Source organism: Giraffa tippelskirchi, chromosome 2 (genome assembly GCF_054371585.1).
Source record: "Giraffa tippelskirchi isolate mGirTip1 chromosome 2, T2T-mGirTip1v1.2.pri, whole genome shotgun sequence".
NCBI lineage: Eukaryota > Metazoa > Chordata > Mammalia > Artiodactyla > Giraffidae > Giraffa > Giraffa tippelskirchi.
The window spans coordinates 39,298,731-39,320,255 of NC_137276.1; the positions used below are offsets into that span (position 1 = coordinate 39,298,731).

At 39.3% G+C, this 21,525-nt stretch overlaps 1 protein-coding gene across 1 annotated transcript; it reads right to left on the minus strand.

Annotated features, from left to right (window-relative positions):
* Positions 1 to 1,169: 1,169 nt before the first annotated feature.
* LIPM (lipase family member M) lies at positions 1,170 to 19,869 on the minus strand. The gene is made up of 9 exons (XM_081569665.1): positions 19,666 to 19,869; positions 16,371 to 16,488; positions 10,100 to 10,298; positions 9,004 to 9,113; positions 7,604 to 7,740; positions 7,327 to 7,473; positions 5,714 to 5,785; positions 4,225 to 4,296; positions 1,170 to 1,659 (listed from the first exon to the last, which is right to left on the minus strand). The coding sequence occupies exons 1-9, from the start codon at positions 19,810 to 19,812 to the stop codon at positions 1,390 to 1,392; spliced, it is 1,272 nt and encodes a 423-aa protein (XP_081425791.1). The 5' UTR covers positions 19,813 to 19,869; the 3' UTR covers positions 1,170 to 1,389.
* Positions 19,870 to 21,525: the final 1,656 nt, after the last annotated feature.

Consider the following 21,525-nt stretch of genomic DNA (forward strand, 5'->3'; position numbering starts at 1 on the left):
AATCACCATACCGTGTAATTCATAACTGTTGTCTTTGAAACTGTGTGAAAATTGAACAATTTTCTAAAGAAACAAATCCAGATTTATTAACGAGTTACTTTGCCAACAAAAGTCCCTCTAGTCAAGGCTATGGTTTTTCCAGTAGTCGTGTATGGATATGAGAGTTGGCTTATAAAGAAAGCTGAGTGCCAAAGAATTGATACTTTTGAACTGTGGTGCTGGAGAAAACTCTTGAGAGTTCCTTGAACTGCAAGGAGATCCAACCAGTCCATCCTAAAGGAGCTCAGTCCTGGGTGTTCACTGGAAGGACGGATGTTGAAGTTGAAACTCCGATACTTTGGCCACCTGATGTGAAGAGCTGACTCATTAGAAAAGACCCTGATGCTGGGAAAGATTGAGGGCGGGAGGAGAAGGGGACAACAGAGGATGAGATGGTTGGATGGCATCACTGACTCAATGGACATGAGTTTGAGTAAACTCCAGGAATTGGTAATGGACTGGGAGGCCTGGTGTGCTGCAGTCCATGGGGTCGCAAAGAGTGGGACACGACTGAGTGACTCAACTGAACTGAACTGAGTATGATTGTCTAATAACAGTACCTCTGTTAAGATCAAAGCATAATGTTGTATTATGTTCATGATATTTTAAAACTTTCTTCCTGGTGTTTAATTTTTGAAGGCAGAAAACTGGGTTGTACATTTGTAACCAGTAGGTCTCCTAGAAACAATCTATAAGTTATCAAAGAAGCTTGAGCTAGAACCTAGGTACTGAAATACACACTCATGCTTTATTGGAAAAACTCATAAATATCCTAGAAGATAATCTTCTTTGACTCTCAGCTATGAAACTTGGCCTTTTCATCTATATTGTACACTGATTTTTCTTTTTTGGTTAAAGCAACTTGGCTTCCTGAGGTAGTGTTATGTCTCTGCAGCAATAAGGTAAAAACATCTAGCTTATTTTTTCAAATTCAGCAACCATCTGGAGATTCAAGACCTCTGACCCAAATTCTTCATTTTACTTTATTGCTCCAAAAATATGGCTCATAGACAAAAATAAATGTTTTAAGGAAGTTTATTTGAATGACGTAAAGAATGACTAGATAATTTCTAGCTGTCAGCTAAACCCTACCTTTCAAGATGGCAGAATACACAATAGTACATGAAAACTGTGTTCACCCAATGAGCAGTTTAATTAATTGAAAAAATTAAATGTCAGTTTTAGCCCCAAATGCAAAAAATCTGAAGGAATCAATACAATCTTAACCCTAATCTCGGCCTTCCCTTTTACTGATATGGTGGGTTTCCAATGCTAAAAATCATTACTATCTTTCATTCATGGCCCCATCATTCATGAGGTTTTTCCTAAGACTTGTCAGTATCAGATGCTTCACAAGCTGACACTGATAGTTTCCCGGGAAAGGCTGGTATCTTCCTGTTTCATCAGATGTATGATTTCATTGTACATACGTTGAGGAGCATCCAGACCCCAGATGAAATCCACGTGAGCCCATTCAGGAATGTTCTTATGGTAGATGAGGGTGGTCACCTCAGAGAGCAGTGTTCTCACATCATCCGGGTTTGAAAGCCAGTCCTGACCCCCCGTCCACATTGCTGTAGGGACTGTCATGTCTCTAACTTTGTACCTTATAGGAGTTGGCTAGAGAAAAGAAATAGTTTTTAACTGTATAACATTTGGACTTCCAAACTCATAATTTACTTTTCTAATAAACACAGTAAATGTGCTCGGTGCTGGGATGAAAGGTGCATGGGCACTGGGGCCATACAAAACTGCATTAAGAGTTTCTACTCCAGCCCCTGCTTAACCTCATTTAACCTCAGTTTCTGCATCTGCAAAAGGTGGATGATGCCTGGAATAACTTACCAAGTTAAATGAGAAAAGATCTCAATTGCCTAGCACCTTTGGCATTGCATGTTCAACTCTTTCCCTTCCTATTAGTAAATATTTAATATATAAATTGCCTTTGAAAGATAATACTCCTGTCTTTTTCAAAGATAGTTTCACATTTCATGAGGTCAGATTGCAGAGATTCTACAGAGAAAGGCAAGAGGATGGAACCTACTGAGAAGGACTTGGGTGTTCACAGGGGTTTTCTGTCCTGTGTCTCCAGAAACACGGGGAAGCCAATGGCACTGAAGTTTAGGGAGTTTGAACCAAGAAGTGATAAGAATTAGATCCCTGCTCTAGTCACCCATCACCCAGAGAAAGGATATCTAGGATTCCTAGTTCTTGAGACCTTCTCTTATTCAAACAGAACTACCAGATCAGTTTGGCTGGCTGAGAGCCCTTGATGTTAATAAACACCAAAAACTCTCAACAGAAATGTCCAGGCCCACTTCTCACTCAGAAAATCCACCCTGGACCCAGGACTCCAATCCTGGGAGTCTTTATTTCTCTTTGTGGCTTTTAAGAATTTGAAGGTATAGCATCTGATACTGTGAGTTATAACAAGACATATGTGTATGGTCTTCATCCACGTTTGTGGTCAGATCCACTCTTATAGAGTAACTAGATGTGAAAGGTTGGAATAGTCTATGGAACCTATAATATGTTTTTCTCATCTAACAGGTGAAAAGATTGAACTGAATATCAGGACTGGCTCTAAGGCTATGTGCTTCTATGGTATCTTTTTGTGTCATAATACCTTTTGGTATGTGTGTTTTTCTTTCCATGACGTTTTCTGTCACCTATTTTGCATGCTTCACTTTCTAAATCATGACCTTAAATATTGATTAATTAAATCTATGTTGGAACTGGTATGCTTTCTCTAAAGATATATTTTAGGAAACAAGAAGGATCTAAAAATATATAGCTGATACTCATGATTGAGGGTTTGCTCTTTGGGGGCACTGCAGTGGTCTCTCTGGTTTCCTAGACTTTTATATCTAGACTGTTGTAGAAAAGTGGATGCTAAGGATGATGTGAGACTCTCAAAGATTCACTTGTGTGTGTATTCTTCTCCCTCCAGCTTTATGTTTGCGTGGTCAATATCTGTTTACATTCATATACAAGCTAACCAATAAACTTCAGTGAAGATTTTATGCTCAGGAAAGTTTGATTCCCATTACTTTTACTTTAAATTTTAGTCCATAGCATTGATTACACACACATTTTCTTGGGTAATATTTTTTCATATTTTTCACTTGCAGATTACAGATTCATTAAAAGTGTAACCAGGGAGAACTCTTAAAATTTACATCGTCCAATAATTTTTATTTTAAAGAGAAACAGATTGAGGTCTGAAGAATCAAAGCAGTCTAGCCATCATTACACAACTTTGTAGAGTAGAAGCACAACTAATGCAGTAATTCTCAGCTGTTATTAATACTTTTTACTGTCCCATGAACCAACCTCACACCATCTTCATTTTTTTTTCTGTTGTCATTGTTGTTTTTAAATCTTGAAGGATCTTTCTAGCAGTCACCAGACTACACCCTTCCCTTCACTGTCTACCCAATCTTGCTCCTAAGAGGCCCAGTGCCTTGTTCACAGAGGCAGCATCATCAGAAAAGTTCTCCTACTGCATTATAACAGTTTTTTTAACCTCTAAAAGTCTCTTGTCAAAGCTTTGAACTTTCTCATTCTTAAATGAAGTTGAACCAGAACTAATTACTTTCTACTTGAATTCTTTTTTAAGAATTTATTTTGTGCCATGCACATAATTGATTGACAATGTTGTGTTAATTTCTGCTGTATCGCAAAATGATTCAGATATATATTCTTTTTTATTTTCTTTTCCATTATATTCACAGGATATTGAATAGAGTTCTCTGTGCTGTACAGTATGACACTGTTATTTATCTATCTTATATATAATAGTTTGCATTTGCTAATCCTAAACTTCAGGTCAATCCCTCTCCTAACCCCTCTGCCCTGGCAACCACAAGTCTGTTGTTCTCTTTGTCTATAAGTCTGTTTCGTAGATAAGTTCATTTGTGTCATATTTTAGATACCACATATAAGTGATAACATATGATATTTTCCTTTCTTTTTCTGACATACTTCACTTAGTATGATAATCTCTAGGTCCATCCATATTGTTGCAAATGGCATTATTTCATTCTTTTTTATGGCTGAGTAGTATTCTATTCTACTTGATTTCTTGTACTTTATTTCCATTTCTAGAATAAACTGCCAGTATAACTTTTCTCTCATGCATTTCAAAAGGATATATTTTCAGCAGATGATATTTGATTTGCTTACCTGATTACCTTTTTCCATATTTTTGGTCTCACTGCCCCAGTCAAATGCCCGGAGTTCCCCAGAATTCATTGCCTAAAAGGAAACAAAAATTTAGACGGCATTCAAATGTGATAAGGGATAAAGGTGGGAGGAGGGGTGAAAACATGCTGCCAAGTCTGCAGTTATGAGGGAAGCAGAGAACAAAGCCTGAAGCTACTTTCCATTCAACCTCAGGATAATCTTCAGAGGAGTGTAAAGACAAGAATAAGGTCCTTCAGGAAGAAAAATGTGCTCTAGAAATACTTGACCACCATATTATACAACCACAGAAAGTATATTCTACTGTAGTCTATGTAGGTGGATATCCTGCACAAACCTACAGTGGGAGAGTACCCCCTACAGTTGTGCAATGTAGTGATTCTGGAAGAAGATGACCAACATTTAATCCAGTTTAGAATTCTTCTTTGATTTTGATGATAAAATGCCTGCCCCCACCCTTCTCTCTCTCTCTCTCTCTCTCTCTCTTTCTCTCTTGCTCTCACACACATCTACTAAAATATAACAATGACCTTTGAAGAACAATTTGACTAGGTTCTAAATTCGAAACATGGACAGGACCAATATTTATGATTTATTAATGTCATCATCACTATTACAACTTTTTGTTGAGTTAAAAGTCTCTCATTTTTAAAAACAAAGTAGTATTTTTAGTATATATGTATATACATTAGTCTCTCAGTCATGTCTGACTCTTTTGCAGCCCCATGGACTTTAGAGCCCATCAGGCTCCTCTTCCATGGAATTCTCCAGGCAAGAATACTGGAGTGGGTGGCCATGCCCTTTTCTGGGGGTATTTTTAGTAGGTGAGACTCTAAGGTTAGTGAGGTTCTAACTCTCTGTCCTATGTGCACCTTTATTCCCACAGCCGATTGGAGTCACTCTATAATATCATCTATAATGAGCAATATTAGTTTTGTTGCTTCTTCACATGTGAAAGAATAATTAGCAGTCACATTGTCCATGACCCAATGCCAAACACACTCACCACACTTTGCCTAGAGATAGTTCCTGTGACTGTTAATCAGGACATTCCTTCCTTGGCTGCAGGTGAAATCTGCAGCACAAAGGACTTCCGTGGAAACCTCTTTGGGGAATTAGACCTGCGTTTGCATTTTTATTTCTACTTGACCATGCTGTCCTGCTGGAAAAGCCTATCTCTAGTCTCATCTTTGAGGTGGCTAGAGACTGAGAAGGTCTCACCTGAACCGTCTGAAATCACACTTTCAGAAGTCTGCTAAAGATGTCCTAGGGCCAATCCTTTCCTCCCATATCCTGAAAAGTTTTGGTGTTCTAGATCAAACTCACGGTTGAAATAGTGTTAACAGAATCACGTGTCATCTTGGAATAAAGGTGAAACAACTTCTGGGATGTCTGAAGAGCATTCTTTGACTTTTTTCCAGACAAACTGCACAAACACCTTAAACAAAGACTACAAATTCAGCATCCTTACCTGGCTCCAGTGCAGGATATTTTGCACAGATGTTCCTGAAGGAGTATGAGCGACATACACATTTGCTCGGCTCTGTAACAAAACATGAGCAGTTTGTGGGCCGTGCATGGAAAAACTCATAAAATTTACACCTTGTTAAGACCAAATCTTCAGGGTGTCAAACTCAGAAATGGGAACATCATTAAAGTCTCAGCATTTATCCATGAAATAGGAAACTACACATGTACATAATTAAAAAATGCCCCTAGACATATCCCAAGCACCTATATTTTTCATCTGAGAAAAGCTTCTCATTAGACATCTGACTTTATCTTTTAAAAAGCTTTCCTAAAGTAATTAAGAATAAAGACTCAAGAACTGAGACTGCATTCAAATCTCACTTCTGCTGTTTAATTTTTAGGAGAAATTGAGAGCATAGCTTAATCCACTAAATGTCAGGTTATTAATCTGTAAAGTAAGAATATTGATAATACCCATCTCATAGGGAATAATAGCCTGGCGTACAATAAAATGCTTATCAAATGAAAGCTCTTCATCATATTTTTGATTGAAAAAATGCAAAAAATCTTCAGGAATTAAAAACATGTTCCTCCAGTTGTTGACAGATAACCCTCTGCTGTCTGGTGTCCTTGGGGGATTGTCCCCTCTGCAGAGAGCTGCACTGCCCAATGTCTCTCCATGACTGGTGCTGTCTGCATTAAATGACTATTTGATGTGGGGGTTATAAAGACCCAGCCCTTTCATGCTAACTTGGGACAATTCTGAAGGGTCATTCCATCTTCACAGATCCCTAGAGGGTCAACTGAGGTTCCCACTGAGGCTACATCTCAGCTGGACTTTTTTGATCTACCAAACCCTGTTGCCTTCCCTTTTCTAGGTGTTATTCCAAGGCCATAGCCCGAGTCATTTTGCACACGGATCTCCATCTCAGAGTATGCTTCCTGGGGAACCCACTGTCATATTCACCAAATGGCATGTGCTAAGTTGCTTCAGTTGTTTCTGACTGTTTGAAATCTTATGGACCATAAACTGCCAGGCTCCTCTGTTTATGGGATTCTCCAAGCATGAATACTGGAGTGGGTTGCCGTGCCCTCCTCCAGGGGATCTTCCCAACCCATGGACCAAACCTGTGTCTCTTACATCTCCTGCATTGGCAGGCAAGTTCTTTACCACTAACACCACCTGAGAAGCCCTGGAAAGCTATGTCTTAGCCAAACTGAAACTCCCAGACAGCCTATCACAGCACTTAAACTACAAACCGGAAAGGTCTGAATAAAAAGAAGAAGTGGGTGATGCACAACAGTTTTCTCTTTTGACTTATGGGTTCTAATCACATATTTTTGCAGGTATTAATTCACTATAGTGAAGCTGCTTTCAGACCTCTTCAATCTTGAATCTATGGAGTTAATGTGTAGTCATGTTGTTACATTAAACTTGACTCAGCCCATGTTGAAGTATTTTCTGCATAGTATTATTATGATTTGAAGAAAACTGAGTTTCTTGGAGTATCACTTCTCTAAATCTTCCCTGGCATTAGCTCACCCTCAAGGAGGAAGACTAATAACTGTTTGCTTTGTTCTGGGACACTGAGAATTGGCTAGGCTGCCACTTACCATGTTCATATTGTTTGCATTAAATCCTCCCAGGAGTAACATGATGTTGCTACAAATCTGATCCATAATCACCTGACCACAAAGGTAAATAACAAACTGTCTGAAAAATTGGGTCTGGTAGAGAAATTCTCTTTTGCCAAACAATCCCTGTAAAAACATGAAATGAAATAGTCATTATAGTAGAAAAGAAGTGTCTCTAATGTAAAAGTGTATCTCCTAGCCAATGGGCTGGAAAACTCTTGTGGATAGACAAGGAATTTTCTGAGGAGTTACATACCTTGATCATCATGTCTGGCAGCAGCAAAAATTTGGTCCCAGGGCTTTTTGCATATTTAATAGTAGCTATAGGTGCTAAAGCAAAATATATTTTTATTTTCTGAGCCAGCTCTGGCATAGTGGAAAATGCAATAAAGCCTGCAAAAAAGAAATACGTTAACATGGATATTGAATATCCTGGAGCGAATAAAATGCTTATTTTACTTCCATCAGGATGTTTCAGCAATTGTTTTGTTGTTTAGTAGCTAAGTAATTATGTGTGTTCTAACCCTCTTGAGAAATTATAAGCTCCTCGACAGGCAAAAACAACAGCAGCAACCACATCTCTGAACTTCCTTTGATGTTTAGGATACTTGCTGCCCATTACTAGGTTCTCAGTGAATTATTAAATTATTGAATCCAATAATATGCATATTATTGAGAAAATATGTATATTGAGAGGTAACTATATGTTAGACACTTTGCAAGAGACTCTCATGGATCTTACTTCTCAGATGTTTGTGAGGTATTTTTCATAAATCTTTATAGTGAGAGACATCAAGGATGAAAGACATTTTCTTGTTTATCGATAAAAATCACGTTCTCTAACATAATGGGTATTAAGATAACAGAGTTTTGCTGGTTTTCCTGGATCTCTAACTTTTCTGGAGCCCAAACTGGAACACAGTAGCTCAGCTGGGGAAGAATCCACCTGCAATGCAGGAGACCCGGTTCGATTCCTGGGTTGGGAAGATCTGCTGGAGAAGGGATAGGTTCCCCACTTCAGTATTCTTGGGCTTCCCAGGTGGCTCAGCTGCTAAAGAATTTGCCTGCAATGTGGGAGACATGGGTTCAGTCCCTGGGTTGGGAAGATCCCCTGGAGAAGGGAACAGCCACCCACTCCAATATTCTGGCCTGGAGAATTCCATGGACTGTATAGTCCATGGGGTCGCAAAGAGTCAAACCGGACGGAGCGACTTTCACACACACTAGTAGAGAAGTTGTCCAGTGAGCTGGATTCCTGTTCTTATTTGTGCCCACAGACTAGGACTGGGATACTGGTAAAGTCAGTCTGTGCCTCAGTTTCCATACTTATAAAATAGAGACTAATACCTCCGATTGCAAAGGTGCAATCTTTCTAGAGCCTTTGGAAGCAAAATACTATCATAGACAGCCAGGGCATGGCCATTATATTTGAAATACTATGTGTCTATTTCAAAAGCACCTGCATACTCTCTGTCTAAGCTGACAGAGAGCAGGGATATTGCATGTTGTGGGGCAGGAGGGTGGGCAGGGATAAATCAGAATCTCATGGCCCCGAAGAAGCCAGATCTGAGACAAGTGTGTGATGCCTGGCCTGGCTGTGCTCATATACGCTCACACTTCTCCTGAATATACAAACCTGATTTTTTTTGAACCTACCCATGGTGGTGCCCTGTGAATAGCCGACATAATAAATCTTTTCTTGGCCTGTTTTCTGCAAAATAAAGTTTATGACTGCAGGAAGGTCAAACCTAGCCATCTCATCGTAGCTACAAAGGGAAAAGACAAAGTTATATGAAAAATTATAACCAGAAACAAACAAAAGCAGCCCCCCAGGGTTTACAAACACTCTTGAGTTGTCAGTCCCATCCATCAGCTTGTTACTGTACTCCTCACAACACTCAGGATGGACTTGTTTCAAACCCATGATGCATGGATGCCTCTGGGATCATGGGCTGTTAGCAAACTGCTATTTTCTCTAGATATTATCATAGAGAATAACCATTTTAATCAACATTCAGTGAGCACAAGCTCCACCTCCTGGTGGAGGTGTCCTTGTTATTCGACTAGCAGAAGAGCATAGGGCCAACCAGATGGTTTGTTTTTTTGGCCATGCCAGGCGACCTGCAGGATCTTAGTTCCCCACCAGGGATTAAACCCATACTGCCTGCAGTGGAAGCATGAAGTCTGAACGACTGGACTGCCAAGGAGTTCCCATGAAGATTCTTTATATTAAATGAATTAAAGATGCTGCAGGGTCCCTTCTCTGGTGAAAATGGATAAAGAGCAAGTTGAATATCAATAGATCATTCAAAGAAAAACATTAAAAAACTTTTGTAAGAGTGTGAGAGATATATTAACCAAGTTGATGGCCGCTAAGGCTGATTCATTCCCCTGATATCTTTAACATTGCCTGTCCTCATCTTCTTCTGGGGGGTGGGATTCATCACTTAGGGAAGAGTCAGTCCCAGGATATCCATCTACAAGGAAATGGACCTACATTTCTTCCATTCCAGTCTCTATCACCTGACACCTATCATCATTCTTATACCATTGGCCATACCAACCTTCTACTTGGGGAATTCAATTTACTGTCCCAGAAAATCACTAGTCAACTATGACAATTGGGGGACGTAGTGCTGGGATATTGATGGGCCAACCAAAGTAAATTATCCTAATACCAGGAGCTCTAATTCTTTACTCAGTTCTCCCAAAGACATCCATGTCTACCTCCACTCTCAAGGTTTACATATACCTGAAAGCCCAGAACTCATCTTGGTCTATGGAGAGTGTCTTGTGCTTCCGAGACCAAGTGTTTCCTCTGCTGTTCCCCAGCCACACGTCAAAACCAGCATCTGCCAGAATGAAGCCCAGGCTGTTGTTGGGCAGGTTGGAAATCCAGCTGCTAGCATCTCCCAGAAGGCCATGCTGCAGTAAAACCACAGGCCTGGGACCTGCAGAAAAGTGAATTTCAACAGCATGTAATGTTCTGCACCTGTCTTATCCATTAATGTGTTTGACGGTTTAAAGTTAGACAGACCTGTGTTCACACCTCGATTCAGCTGCTTGCTAACTTGGTCACTTTGGCCAGTTACTTAACCTTTCTGTGCCTTGATTTCCTCATGAAAAAAATAGTATTTTTGCTATGATTAAGTAAAACAGCAGATGGCAGAATGTCTGGCACAGAGAAAGAATCAACAGCGTTTGCCTTCTATTGTTGCTTTTGTGTAGTTACCATTATCATTAGACTTGTCTGGGGTCAGAGGATATTGGAAGTGCCCCAGGAAGAACGTATAGTGTAATGATTAATTTAATTATATATAATCATAACTGTCATATATAAAATAAGAAAATTAATTATGTCATTATATTTTAAGATGCTATATTATAAAATTATATAAAAATATATGTGTGTATATTAATATCATAATATCAATAATGTATACTATGGGCTGTAAAGAGTCACACATGACTTAGTGACTGAGCAATAAAATTAATATACAATTTAAAATTAGGATTATACAATATATATAGTTATTGACATACTATTAATATACACACATATATAAATATATACACAAATATATTTAATATATTATATATTTACTATATTAATAATATATAAACATATACGTGTGTAATTATAAATGTTATAATATTTACACACACACACACACACACACACATATATATACACACACACACCATACACTTAATGGCTTAATTATTATAGGTCTTTCACATCAAGAGGACTGGCAAGCCAACTTGAAGGAATTTCAACTGTTAAACATGTGAAAGTTTTAACATCAAAATAAATAATGATGATATAAATTATATCCCATTGAATAAATTAAAAATGTATGAGTTAACATTGACACCAATAAAAAATAAACAAGTAATTATGGGAGAAAAAAACTCTTAGTTACACTGTGTGTGTGAAACTGTCATTCATTTGTGTCTGGCCTTTGTGACTCTATAGACTGTAGCCTGCCAGGCCCCTCTGTCCATAGAATACTCCAGGTAAGAATACTGGAGTGGGTTGCCATTCCTTTCTTCAGGGGATCTTCCTGACTCAGTGATAGAACCCAAGTTTCCTGCATTGCAGGCAGATTTTTTACCGTGTGAGCCACCAAGGAATATGGAAACTTGGGTGGTGTTATAAATTCATCCACGGATGCCAAAATTGATAGGTAAAAGTTTGACGAGATATAGGATATTTACATATCCTGAAAATATCTCCTCACAAATTATTTATGAATTCCAGAGTGAAGAATATGAACTTTATGGTAGAAAAACAGCAGACACCGCCTTAGCAAAGTTATTATTGCTAAATAGTGCCAAAATGGAAATGCCTGACCTCTTAAAAGATAGTAACTCCTGTCATTCAGTAAACTGAGTCCATATCAGTGAACTGAGTCCATACTCAGTCCATACTCAGAGCCTCCGTATAAGATAAAGGCCTTTCTACAGCAAACTCATCCAGCATCTGGGCAATCTTGATGAATGCCATTTGCCTCATTTTATCTTTCTGGAGAGAGAACTCGAGGGCTGCTAGCAGAAGGCCAGGATAAAGGAAGTCAGAGTTATTTTAGGTTTTCCTTTATGTCTGGTCCTTGAGTTCATCCTCTTAACCCTCAAGGAGATGACCTTAACATGAGGTGATCAGATCAAGGAGAATCAGTGCTCCTCTTTGGAACCCTAAGGACGTTTCCCATGGTTGGGGCCAGCTTGGTCCTCCTTAGCAATACGTTTTGTACTTATGGTTCACCTAGTGAATGAAATGACTTAGAAATGATTTATTTCATTTCAAATATCCCCTTGAGTCATGGGCTTTTATTTAAATTATAGCTAGTAGGTGAGTGTGTAAGGGCTGCTCAAAGATCTATCATTTCTGAAGATGGCCCAGCCTATTTTACCTCTTGATGTAAATATGTGAAGCTAACAATGACAGAACTGGACATGGAACAACAGACTGGTTCCAAATAGGAAAAGGAGTACATCACGGCTGTATATTGTCACCCTGCTTATTTAACTTATATGCAGAGTACATCATGAGAAACGCTGGGCTGGAAGAAGCACAAGCTGGAATCAGATTGCCAGGAGAAATATCAATAACCTCAGATATGCAGATGACACCACCCTTATGGCAGAAAGTGAAGAAGAACTAAAGAGCCTCTTGATGAAAATGAGAGAGGAGAGTGAAAAAGTTGGCTTAAAGCTCAACATGCAGAAAACTAAGATCATGGCATCCAGTCCCATCACTTCATGGCAAATAGATGGGGAAACAGTGGAAACACTGGCTGACTTTATTTTTTTGGACTCCAAAATCACTGCAGATGGTGATTGCAGCCATGAAATTAAAAGACACTTACTGCTTGGAAGGAAAGCTATGACCAACAGGAGGAGAAGGGGATGACAGAGGATGAGATGGCTGGATGGCATCATCGACTCGATGGACATGAGTCTGGGTAAACTCCGGGAGCTGGTGATGGACAGGGAGGTCTGGCTTGCTGCGATTCATGGGGTTGCAAAGAGTCGGACACGACTGAGCGACCGAACTGAACTGAACAACGATTACTTGAGACAATAAAATTTTAAAAAGGCTTTTGTCACAAACTTATAGCCATCTTTCAGTTGTTTGCAGTATGAATTTTATCGGGCCGCTTTTTGAAGAGATGGAGAGAAATCCTTTTCCATCATTGCTGAGAGATTTCTTCCTTGAAGAGGCCAATGGGAGCTGCAGAAACAACATCAGACACTAGAGGGAAGTATTCTGCACTCGATAGCTCAGTTGGTAAAGAATTCGCCTGCAACGCGGGAGACCTGGATTTGATTTCTGGGTTGGGAAGATCCCCTGGAGAAGGAAACGGCCGCCCACTCCAGTATTCTGGCCTGGAGAATTCCATGGACTGTATAGTCCATGGAGTCGCAAAGAGTCGGACATGACTGAGCGACTTTCACTTTCACTTTCACCTTGAACTCCAATTGCCTGGGCAATGAGGGGACAGTGTAAATAAACGTTATTTAAGAGAACAAACTCCATCCATGAATAGGTGCTGCAGGTAACCCCCTAAGCTTATGAAAGGCCGCAGTCTCCTGATTGCTTAGAAGAACTGTGGCTTTCTTTCCCTCTAGAATTTGTGGGGCTTAGTGAAAAAGTTCTATCTCCACACTATTCTTTTATTTATAAAAAATTCATTCATTCATTCCACATATATTTGGCACCTGCCATGTGCTTGGCACTATTTTAGGCACTGGTTATATCCTTGAACAAAACTGATAAAGTTTCCTGCTGAGTTTACATTCTGGTTGGGAGAGACAGTTAATAAACAAATGAGAAAATATCTGTCATATCAATGGTGTTAAGGGCTATAAGGAAAAGTAATCAGGATAAAGGGCCAGATCTCCGTAGTTGGCAAGGGTTTGTTATTTTGAACAGACTGGTTAGGGAAGAACATGGTAGAAGACCTGAAAGAGAGGCCAGAGCAAACTGCATGGATATCTGATGAAACAGTGGTCCAGAGAGAGAACTGTAAGTTCAAAAGCACTGACATAAGGGCATGCTAGACATATAAAGCACAGCTGTTCAGCTGGTGTGAAAAAAAGCTGCACATTCCCACTAACAGTGCAAAAGGATTCCCTTTTCTCCACACTCTCTCCAGGAGAAAATCATAATTTAAAAAGACACGTGTACCCCAAAGTTCATTGAAGTACTATTTACAATAGCCAGGATGTGGAAGCAACCTAAATGTCCATCAAGAGAGGAATGGATAGAGATGATGTGGTATATGTACACAATAGAATATTAGTCATAAAAAGAAACAAAATTGGGTCATTTGTTGAGATGAGGATGGACCTAGAGTCTGTCAGGCAGAGTGAAGTAAGTCTGAGAAAACCAAATATCATATATTAATGTATATATGTGGGCTTCCCTTGTGGCTCAGCTGGTAAAGAATCTGCCTGCAATATGGGAGACCTGGGTTCAATCCCTGCGTTGGAAAGATCCCCTGGAGAAAGGAAAGGCTACCCACTCCAGTATTCCGGCCTAGAGAATTCCATGGACTGTATAGTCTATGGGGTCACAAAGAGTCAGACATGACTGAGCGGCTTTCACTTCACAATGTATATATGTGGAATCTGGAAAAATGGTACAGATGTATCTATTTGCAGGTCAAGAATAGAGACACAGACCTAGAGAATTGATATGTGGACATGGGGGAAGCGGAAGGAGGGGGTGGGATGAATTTTGAGGTGAGGCTTGACATATATACACTGTGCTGAAGGCTGTGCTTAGTTGCTCAGTAGTGTTCGACTCCTTGCAACCCCATGGGCTTAGCTTGCCAGGCTCCCACCAGTAGTAAAACAGATAGCTAGTGGGAACCTGCTGTATGATATAGGGAGCTCAGCTTGATGCTCCTTGATGACCTAGGAGGGGTGGGATTGGGGTAGGGAGGAAGGGAAGTCCAAGAGGGTGGGGATGTATGTATACATCTAGCTGATTCACTTCCATGTACAGCAGAAAATAACAACATTGTAAAACAACTATACTCCAATAAAAAATAAAATGAAGATATATTATTTTAAAAAGCTGTACAAATGTAAATTAGAGTAAAATAGAACCCTAAAGCTTCTTTATACCAAAGCCAAATAGCATTCATTCAGCATTTTCTGGTCCTAGTTAAGAGAGGAATCTTAATTTGAGTGCAGATTTTGCAACATACTAGCAAGTTCTAGCAGAGAGTCTCTGGGTAATTCAACCTCTGTGAGTGGCAGTTCCTTCAGATTATTGTGAAAGCTAAATGGGATTAATGTAAATGAATTTCACATTGTATCTGGCATATGGAAAGAAGACAGTAAGAAATTACATTATCTGTACTTATGACAGATAACGTAGTTGCTGCTGTAAACATAGATCTGGCCTATTAAAAGGAATAGAGCTAAATGTAGCTGAAGGATGGGTATACTTTAATTAGTAATGAAGGTGAATTTCTTAAAAGCCAACAGTGGTGGAAAATCACTATAAAAAGGGATTGTAAGAGCCAAGGAAACATGTACCAAAACCTTAAAATACACATATAGTGCTCAATTCTTTAAAAGACTTCAGTGAAAAGCTGAGCAATGTCTTAAATATTTACAGGATATTTATAAGACTATCTAGATGGGGAATATGGAGAAGGCAATGGCACCCCGCTCCAGTACTCTTGCCTGGAAAATCCCACGGACGGAGGAGCCTGGTAGGCTACAGTCCATGGGGTTGCTGAGAGTCGGACACGACTGAGCGACTTCGCTTTCACTTTTCCTTTCATGCACTGGAGGGGGAAATGGCGACCCACTCCAGTGTTCTTCCTGGAGAATCCGAGGGACGGTGGAGCCTGGTGGGCTGCCGTCTATGGGGTTGCACAGAGTCGGACACGACTGAAGTGACTTTGCAGCAGTAGCAGATGGGGAGTATAGTGTGCTAGGGTGTATATCAGATGCCATGTTGGAGCTTATATTCTTTGTGAGCAAGGTTTACAGTGATCTATTTAAGAGATCATCAGTGGATATTCTAGAATATCTATATGGAAGGGATTAGGGGGAATGAATTAATTCCCAGAAGGTATCAAAAAATAAACTTTTCTTGAAGGTGTTTTTTGAAAAGCAAATGCTGTGTTTAGAAACTTCCCTGGTGGTCCAGTGGTTAAGAATTCCCCTTTCAATGCAGGGGATGTGGATTCAATCCCTGGCCAGGGAACTAAGACCCCACATGCTGAGGGGCAACTAAACCTGTATGCTGCAAGTAGAGAAAGCCTGTGTGCTCAGCACAGTCAAAAGAAAAAAAAAACCATACCCCACTGTTTATTTGAGATAATTGGGAGTGGGGCAGTGGTGATGGGAATTAAGAAGGAGCTGAAGCCACTTTTTGGCTGGAATAATGGGCCAAATCTGTACCAAAAACCCAGGTTTCTTTCTACATACTCAAATCACAAGGAATTCTTTACTGTAGGGAAGACTGCCATGTTGGGATAATATAGGTGAAATCATACCTGTCTTATTAAGTTGCACGAGGCCTTGAGGAATCCTGTTAACAGAAAGGATATACCCATCTTCTGTTAAGACTTCATATTCCTCACAAGGATAACCTTTATGTTGGATGATTTCACTCTATGGAAAAACCAAAAAAATTTTTTTTTAATTCAGTTTTATATGTTATGTTCTCAATGATTATCAAGTAAAAAGTAGATTTCTTGAGCATGGAAGAGATAGACAAGAAATTTCTTGCTTCTCACTAGCTAATTAGGTTATTGTTAAAAAAAAAAAAGTAAACCCTCTCCTGTTCTCATTTTCGTTATCTTTAATGTGGAAATTGAACTAGAAAGATAGTTTTTAAAGTGTAGCCCTGAGCCAAGAGCATAGCATCACTTGGACACTTGGTAGAAACACAAAATGATCAGTTTCCACTCACACCTATTGAATTGGAAACTCTGAGGATAGGGTCCAGCAATTTGGGTCTTAACAAGTTTCTTTAGGAAATTCTGATGCACTCTAACATTTGAGAACCACTAGACAAGAAAACTTATTCCAAAACCTGAGCATATGTCAGAAACATTTGAGGCACTTCAATATTCCTGACCCACTTCAGGTTAGGAATCAGGTAATTCCAATGCATTTGTAGAATATGAAGCTGCCAAATCTAAGTAGCCTCAGTTTCTGCCCATTGTCATTATTTAGAGAAGGAGGGAATTATTCCTATTAGCTGCTGGTTTTAAAGGAACAGGAGAGGAGAAAGCCAGGTGCAAAGTGGCCAGTGTAGTATATAGGATAAAAGGGCACAGTAGTTAAGAGAAAGGCTGTGGGGGTCCCATCACTTGAGTTTTTAAATCCTGACTCTTTGCACTAATACATAAACTGTGTGATCTTAGGAAATTTAGTTAACCTGTCCCTAATGCTCAGTTTATTTGTCCATAAATTAGATATACCAATAGTTTATTCAGGCTTCCCGGGTGCCTCAGTGGTAAAGAATCTGCCTGCAATGCAGGAGACGCAGGAGACGCAGATTTGATCCCTGAGTCAGGAAGATATTCCCTGGTGGAGGAAATGGCAACCCACTCCATTTTCTTGCTGGGACAATCCCATGGACAGAGGAGCCTGGAAGGCTACAGCCTGTGGGATCTCAAAGAGTTGAACACAACTGAGCACCCACACATGCACGTGCGATGGTTTGTATTCTGTGGGATTATTGCAAAGAATGTAAAAAGATAATGCACATATGACACCAACAAGATTGACTGGTACATAGTAGGGACTTAATGAGCATTAGCTACTACTGTAATTAAAAATCACCCCTACCCCTTCAGGTAACTCTTATTCATCTTTCAGAATTCAGGTTAAGAAATCTTTCTTCAGAAAAATGTTCTTAAATTCTCTATCTTATATTTTCTTTTTTGATTTCACTGCTCTTGTGGTTAGTAACTGAGTGTCTGTCTTCTCTGCTGGATTGTTAACTCCATGAACTTTGATATACTTAGATCACTCTGTAATTTTGGTGCTTAGCCCAGTATTGAGGCCTAACAGGTGCTCAATTAACACTAGCTGGAAGAATACTTGAGTGAGGCAAGTTGTATACCAAAATATAGGATAAATTATATCCATATGAATTAGTTGTGTGTATATGCTCGCTTAGTCATGTCCGATTATTTACAACCCCATGAACTGTAGCCTGCCAGGCTCCTCTGTCCACAACATTTTTAAGGCAAGAACACTGGAGTGGGTAACCATTTCCTTCTCCAGGTGATCTTTCCGATACAGGAATTGAACCCATGTTACCGTGTCTCCTGCATTGGCGGGCATATTCTTTACCACTGAGCCAGATCCTTAGGCGACATCCTTCTGGCCCTTAGAAGTTCTCTTGCAGATTCTTCTGGGTTGTTGAGTGAAGAGAATCTCTTTAGTTGTAGATATAGCTAATCTCCCTGGGCCTCACCCACTGGGTGTGCCCAGCACCTACACAACACTGGGGCTTCAGAAGCCCTAAGACTAAAATCCATTAAATTGGACTCTGCATGGAGAATTGTACATAGAGAGGCAAAGTAAGATAGAAAATTCTTATAATCTCTCATATAAATTAAATGAAGTAGAATAGAAATGCTTCAGAGTACTAATTTATATGGCTTCCCTGATGGCTCAGTGGTAAAGAATCCACCTGCAATGTAGGAAATGAGAGTTTGATCCCTAGGTGGGGAAGATCCCCTGGGGAAAGAAATGACAACCTGTTTCCAGTATTTGCATGTGTGTAGATTCAGAATATTTTGATAGCCTATTTAGAGTTTTAGAATTCATTCAAGGAAGTTTCTGTAAAAAGCATCTTAAATCTGTATAAAGGTATATTAAATCTATGATAAAGCTATGGAGCATGAACATTACAGAGAATCGCCTTACTCAGCTGGAGGCAGCCTTTTCTTCCCTGGGAGGATTTGTTGCAGAGTTGTTACAGTTATGAGTTGTGTGTTCAGGCAGGCCTGGATTTGAATTCTAGTTCTACCACCTACCAGGGATGTGGCCTGATTTGAGTTGCTTAACTTCTTTCATCTCAGTTCTTTGATTGGAAAAATGAGGATGGTCATATCTATAGCATAGGACAGTGAAGATGAAATAATATCTTTTCAGCTTTCATCACAATGTCTGCTGTGGGATAAGCATTACTATACCATGAATGTTATTAAAACTCAGCTAAGAATGTCAGCAGAAGCCAAAAAAATATCCTGTGGGATGCCTAGAGAGGTCACATCATTCATGAATTTTACCGACAGGAAGACCTCTCTAGCATTCATAAAGGTCCTTTTACTGCCAGTCAACAGAGTTACCGGTTCAAACTAGGATTAAATAGATTAGAATGGCACAAAATGTTACTAAAAAGGGCTGTTCTGAGAGTAAGAAAGGAGGTCTAACATCTTTCTAATACGGGAAAAAGTAGAAGAGGAATATAATTAGCACAGATGATATGGAAATAATCATAGCTCTGAGCTTGACCCAAGACCCTGCAATGATTTAACTGTTCATAGGATGAACCTAAGAATTCAAGAAAAATTTAAATTGTGTTTGAAGCTCAAAGGAATTTAACTATTTGCCTGAATTTACTGAAACTGTTCGAGGTGAACCCGTATCCACTCACACCCAGGTTAGTGTTCTTTTCAGGACAATATGTTAATTTACAACTGTGCTCTACTAGCAAAAATCACCACCACATATAAATATGATATATAATGCAGATAATACACAGTTGTAAGCAATAAGCATGTAAGGTACTTCCTTTCCCCCCAAACATGGAAAATCCCAACTTACAACATTCATGAATGCTTCTGGGTCCACAGTGATAGTTGGCATATGTCCTGAATTCACGTTTCTCTGGAAAAAGTGCGCCACCAGGATCAGAAGCCACATCTCGTTTCTGTATGAAACAATCCATTCTCTTGACAAGATTTTTGACATGGTCCAACATCTGCATTTATCTCTTCCTGGTAATATAACAACTGATTCTAAAGTCAGAAGAACCTACAGGTTTAAAAATTCTTTCACATGTTTGCCAGCTATAATTTCTTCTCCAAATTCCAAAGCATATTAAATAAGCTTGGTTGATAGGAACGAAAGAACATAAAGTAGAATGGAAACACCATCCAGCATGTCCCAATACCATCTGGCTCCTCCCACCACCACATGAATTGGTGTGTAGAAAGAACTTTCTCTGATGCAACCTGCAATTAAGTGCATTTGCATACAACCCATAAAAATCTCTCTTCACCATCAGGCAATATGAACCTTGTTGTGCTTAGCCACTCAGTCGTGTTGACTCTTTTCAACCCCATGGACTGTAGCCCGCCAAGCTCCTCTGTCCATGGGGATTCTCCAGGCAAGAATACTGGAGTAGGTTGTCATGCCCTCCTCCAGGGGATCTTCCCAACCCAGGGATCAAACCCAGGTCTCCCTCATTGCAGGCAGATTCTTTACCACTGAGCCATCAGGGAAGCCCAATATGAACATAGGAAGGAAGCATCATTTTCTTTTTACCTAGTTCTTTAAAAACTTGTTTTTATTGGAATAAAGTTGATTTATAGTGTTGTGTTAGTTTCAGATGTACAGCAAAGTGGATCTATTATACATATACATATATTCCCTCTTTTTTAGATTTTTTTCTCCCATATTGGTCATTACAGAGTATTGAGTAGAATTCCCTGTGTTATACAGTAGGCCCTTATTAGTTATCTAGTTTATATTTATGTATAGTAATGTGTATATGTTAATACCAATATTCTAATTTCTCTCCCTTTACCCCTTTGTAACCATAAGTTTATTTTCTACATCTGTAAGTCTATTTCTGTTTCATAGATAAGACAAGTATATGATATCACTTATATGTGGAAACTGAAAAAAGGTACAAATGAACTTTTTCCTATTTCTTATCTTACCTTTCTTTTGTTAAGTAGAAAGATATGAAGTCTGAAGAAAACTTTATAATCCTAATTTAGAGTCACATTCTAGGGCTTTAGTGATCACTGGCCTTTGGTTGAAGGTCAATGTAGTGATAAGCATTTTTACTTAAAATGTGGAAAAATTTTTAGGATATTTTCTATTTTCAGTGATGGGTAAAAACATTGATTGAAAGACTGAATCCTCCATGTTTAGGTCATTTCTAGCTAGCTCAACTAAATAGATGACAAGTTTTATTTGGGGTTATAATCACTAGTTAATAGCTGAGAGATTAATTTGATGGATACCTGGTAATTAAATCATCTGCAATAACTAAAGTGAGTTGCAGCCTAGTTATTTTCATGAACTAAATGTCCCAGTTCAATCAACTGTTTGAGTAATGCCTTAGCTGACTAATATTTAAGCAAACCAGAATAGTCTTACTGTCATTGTAACTAAAGAATGTGTTAAGTTTAAGAAAAAATACTATTTAAAGTAAAATATTTCTTGGCTTTTACATCAAATCTTCAGAACTGAGATACCAGCAGCCACACTAAACAAGAGACTTTTGGAATGTGGTTGGTGAAGGTACTAAAGCTGAAACAGGAATGGTGAGTCTGTGAGTAAATACCCACCCACGTTTTCAGCCTCACCCACTCTGGGCTGCCTCATGTCACTCATAGACATGAGGAGGTGAGGTTGCAGCTCTTATCTGGACCAATCTCAACATCTCTACCA